The sequence below is a fragment of the Chenopodium quinoa genome, unplaced genomic scaffold (assembly GCF_001683475.1).
Source record: "Chenopodium quinoa cultivar QQ74 unplaced genomic scaffold, ASM168347v1, whole genome shotgun sequence".
NCBI lineage: Eukaryota > Viridiplantae > Streptophyta > Magnoliopsida > Caryophyllales > Amaranthaceae > Chenopodium > Chenopodium quinoa.
In genome coordinates this window covers 7,178,010-7,182,651 of record NW_018744593.1, presented here as the reverse complement: position 1 = coordinate 7,182,651, position 4,642 = coordinate 7,178,010, and the positions used below count along the sequence as shown (strand labels likewise).

General features: G+C 47.8%; 1 protein-coding gene across 1 annotated transcript; it reads left to right on the top strand.

Annotated features, from left to right (window-relative positions):
- The first annotated feature begins 2,271 nt into the window (after nucleotides 1-2,271).
- Nucleotides 2,272-4,369, top strand: LOC110699873. Its single transcript, XM_021877386.1, has 2 exons — nucleotides 2,272-3,156; nucleotides 3,371-4,369. Exons 1-2 carry the CDS (start codon nucleotides 2,272-2,274, stop codon nucleotides 4,367-4,369), a joined length of 1,884 nt encoding a protein of 627 aa, XP_021733078.1.
- Nucleotides 4,370-4,642: the final 273 nt, after the last annotated feature.

Here is a 4,642-nt window from a genome sequence, read left to right as displayed (position 1 = left end):
ATTCGGGCATTCATTGGACATAGCTCTAGAACATCTTGATTACCCTTACTACCCTAAGAATCCCAGGAGCATTCTGTATCCAGAAACAGGTGGCGCCGTCTGTGGGGATAACTAACAAAAAGTCATGGTGAACACTAGGCGTCCCCGCAGCACTCATCAAGATGCTACTAGGCTAGCTCCAATTCTCTCGGCTAGGAATCCTCACAAAGTCGAGGAGATTATACCTAGGGCTCGTAGTGAACCTGAGAGAGAAGTTAACAGCCCCCAGGTGATCACTCGCCGAGACTTGGACCAGCTGGCAGCCCAGATCAATAGAAATTTGGAGGAAAGCCTCAGGGCACTTATCAACCAAGGGGTGGGGCAAGGCAGGCAGGGGAGCGCTCCAGAGCCTAATCCTCCGCCTCACGTGTCTCATCTCCATCAAGCCTCCTCTCGGCCTCAGCAACAAACATCTCGTTGCTCTCAGCCTAATCAGTCCCATGACCCCCAGCGGGAGACAAGGCAGCCAAGCAGCCCAAGAGATGCTAGAGACATCATCAATGACCGAAGGCTGAAGGATGGCACTCTAGATGCCCGAGAGATAATCAACTCCAAGAGGGAGAACTCCAAGGAAAATAATTACCCCCAGAGAGGTCGAACTAGATTTCACTCTCGGCATGGGTCAACAAGGTACCGAGATAGCATGATTCACTCAGCTACCTCCAGACCAAGAAGAGGAACCGATCAGCCCGCTCGTTTAGTAAGCAAAAGCCCCGAGCGTCCTTCCTCCCCCAGGCCACGGATGCTCGGGATTGTCAAGAACATCATCCCCTTCAGCCAGGTGATAATGAATACCCCTATTCCTCCCAAGGTCAAGATCCCTACATTGGACCCTTATGATGGAAAGACGGACCCGACGGACCATCTGAACGCTTACAAAGCACAGATGGGAGTCCAAACTGGGTGTGAGGCCTCATGGTGTAGGTTCTTCCCTACTACCCTCAGGGGAATAACTAAGACATGGTTTAACAACCTTACCCCCGGGAGCATAAGAACGTTTGACATGTTAGCCACTCAGTTTAAAAAGCACTTCATCGCTGGGAGTAGGCAAATAAAGACTAGCACTCATTTGATGAAGGTGAAGCAAGGGGAGAATGAAAGTCTTAAGGACTACATCAAGAGGTTCAACACTGAGTCTCAGCTCATCCCCGACCTCCAAGACAACGTTGCTTTCACAACCCTTGTCTTTGGGCTCAAGTCTAACAAGCTGAAGTTTGAACTTGTCCATGACAAGGTGAGCACCTTCTCTGAGGCCATGGAAAGAGCTGAAAGGATCATTGAAGCTAGTGTGGTGTGCAAGACGCCCGTAGCAAACAACAAGGGGAAGAGGAAGTAAGAAGATAATTACCATGACAACAGGAATAGAAGGCCGAGGAGGGCTGAGAGTGATGATGAAGGACTTAAGTACAATGCTGATAGGCGTGAGATCTATTTAGACATAAAGCATAAGGCTATTCTTCTTAAGCCTAACCCCATGAACACGCCAATAGAGTAGAGGAAAGAGAAGCTTTGGTGTGAATACCATAAGGAGTGTGGTCATACCACCCGGAACTGCAAGGAGCTTAAGAGAGCCCTCAACAAGCTAGCTGAAGAAGGAAAGATTAACAGATTTCTCAAGTCCCCCCCGAAGGATAAGAAAAGAAAGGCTTCCAAGGAGGTGCAAGAAGCCCATAGCTCAGCGGACACTAACTTGAGCATCAATGTCATAGCCTAAGGATTTGCCTCCGAGGGTTTGTCCAACAGGGCACGCAAAATTCACTTGTGGTCGCTCGAAGAGCCCATCTATGATATTGGCACTCCCTCATCTACCCAGAAGGACCCTTTCATGGTATTTGGGGATGATAAAGGAAAAAAGATTCAAAGGCCTCATGATGACCCCTTAGTGATTCATATGAAGGTGGCCAATGCTAAGGTGAAGAAGATCTTAGTAGATAGTGGAAGTTCAGCAGATATCATCACATGGAAATGCATCGAGCAGATGCGTTTTGGAAGGGGAGACCTTACACCCCTTGAGAAACCCTTAGTGGGATTTGGGGGGGCATCATGTGTACCCCTTGGGAACGATCAAGCTTCCTGTTCGTTTGGGGGAAAAAAACAAGGGGAGAAGCTTGGTTCACACGTTCTTAGTTGTGGATACCCCTCTGCCATACAACATGATCCTTGGCCGACCCCTTCTCAATAGGGTTAAGGCTGCCATCTCAACCTATCACTTACTCCTCCAATTTGAGACTGATGACGGATCGGTGGGCAAGATATTTGGAGATTAGTTTGAGGGAAAAAAAATGCTATATACATAGCTTGAAGTCACCTGAGAGCTCTGTCAATCAAGAGGACAAGGGGGCCAAGAGGAAAGCCATGGAAATTGATGAACCTCAGCACCCGGTCAAGAGAATTTACATGGCTGAGAATCCAAAGCAATACGGTAAGCCTAGGCCTATTGAAGAAGATGAGAGCATACCCTTAGGGGATGATCCCGCTCGGACCGTGAGGGTGGGAAAGAACTTGGACCCCCAGCTAGAGAAAGAAATAATTCAAGTACTTAGAGAGTACAAAGACATCTTCGCTTTTACTGCAGATGAAATGTCGGGCATAGACCCCGAGGTAATGACTCATGAGCTGAACATCAAGGAGGGGTACAAGCCCGTCAAGCAAAAACTCCGACATGCTGGGTCGGAGAGAAACAAAGCCCCAGCCACTGAGGTTAAAAAGCTTCTCGAAGCGGGTTTCATTCGAGAATGCCAATACACTGAGTGGTTATCCAATGTGGTGCTGGTTAGGAAGCCCAACGGTTCTTGGCGTATGTATGTGGATTTTACAGATTTGAACAAGGCATGCCCAAAGGATGATCACCCTTTGCCTAAGATTGATAGGTTGGTGGTATCGACCGCTGGTCACGCCCACCTAAGCTTCATGGATGCCAATGCAGGGTATCATCAGATTCCCATGTCAGAGAAGGATCAAGCCCACACAGCCTTTATCACTAGCCAAGGGGTGTATTGCTATAATGTGATGCCCTTCGGCCTGAAAAACGCCGGGGCTACCTACCAGCGTCTGATGAACAAAATCTTTGAAGGGCAACTAGGTCGGCATGTTGAGGCCTATGTTGATGATATGATCGTAAAAAGCAAGGAAAGCCCGAACCACATAGTTGATCTAAGGGAAACCTTCACAACCTTTAGAAAATATAAAATGAAGCTTAACCCCAGCAAGTGTGTCTTCGGGTTGCAAGGTGGAAAATGTCTGGGCTTCATGGTTGATCAGCGGGGTATTGATGCCAACCCCGATAAGATTCAAGCTATTCTTGACATGGAATCCCCCCTGAAATGTGAAGGAAGTGAAACGCCTTACAGGCTGCTTAGCCGCATTGGGGAGTTTCCTATCCCGGTCAGCAGATAAAAGTTTATCTTTCTTCAAGGCCCTCAAGAGGCCTAAGTTCTTATGGGATGAAGAAGTTGAGAAAGCTTTCCAGCAGCTGAAGGCACATCTGATGGACACTCCAAAGCTTGTTAGCCCCCTCCCCGGGGAGACATTGTTTGTGTACTTGGCCATATCAGAATATGCCCAGAGTGCGATCCTTGTTGCTGAAATAGATGAAGGCCAAGTACCGCTCTATTTTGTCAGCCATGCCCTAAGGGGGGCTGAGACCCGATACACTCTCATAGAGAAGGTGGTATACGCTTTAGTGATGGCAAGTAGGAAGTTGAAGCCATACTTTCAAGCACACCCGATCAAAGTACTCACCAGCCAACCAATCAAGAAAGTGCTAGAGAGCAAAAATCACTCATCCCGAATGACGGATTGGTCAAATCAGTTAGCTGATTTCGGAATCGAGTTTGAACCCTGGAAGGCCATCAAGGCCCAAGCCTTAGCCGACTTTATAGCTGAATGCGCTCACAGGCCTACTCCAATTGACACCTCCGCCCCTTGGGCTCTTTATGTGGATGGGTCGTCTAGTAAGGCCGGGAGTGGAGCTGGGCTAGTCATCATCTCACCAGAGGGAGAGATGTTTGAATATGCGGTCAAGTTTGCCTTTTATACATTAAATAATGAAGCTGAGTATGAGGCTGTTATCTTGGGGCTAAACTTGTGCCAATTCATGAAGATAAAATTCGTTCAAGTATGCTCAGACTCACAGCTCATAGTGGGGCAAATGACAAAGGAATTCGAGGTGAAGGAGGAGAACATGAAAGCCTATTTTGAAAAGGCTAAAAGCTTGGCAAGATCGTTTGACAACTTTGAAATCGGGCACATTCCCCGCTTAGAGAACCAGCACGGTGATGCTCTTGCCCGATTAGCAAGCTCGACTGAGGGGATAACCCCCGGAATATAATGTGGGAAGTGTTAGAGAAACCAAGTACCTAAAGGCCTGCTGTGATGGACATTGATAGAGGGGAAACTTGGATGGATCAAATCATTCAATGCTTAAAGGGGGAGCTGCCCGAGGACACCCCTGACTTCAAAATGATCAAAAAGCGGAGTGAGTGGTTCTTACTTCATGAGGGGATCCTCTACAAAAAATCATTTACTCATCCATTGCTTAAGTGCATTTCCCCGGAGGAGGGAAATTATGTACTTAGAGAAATTCATGAAGGGGCATGCGGTA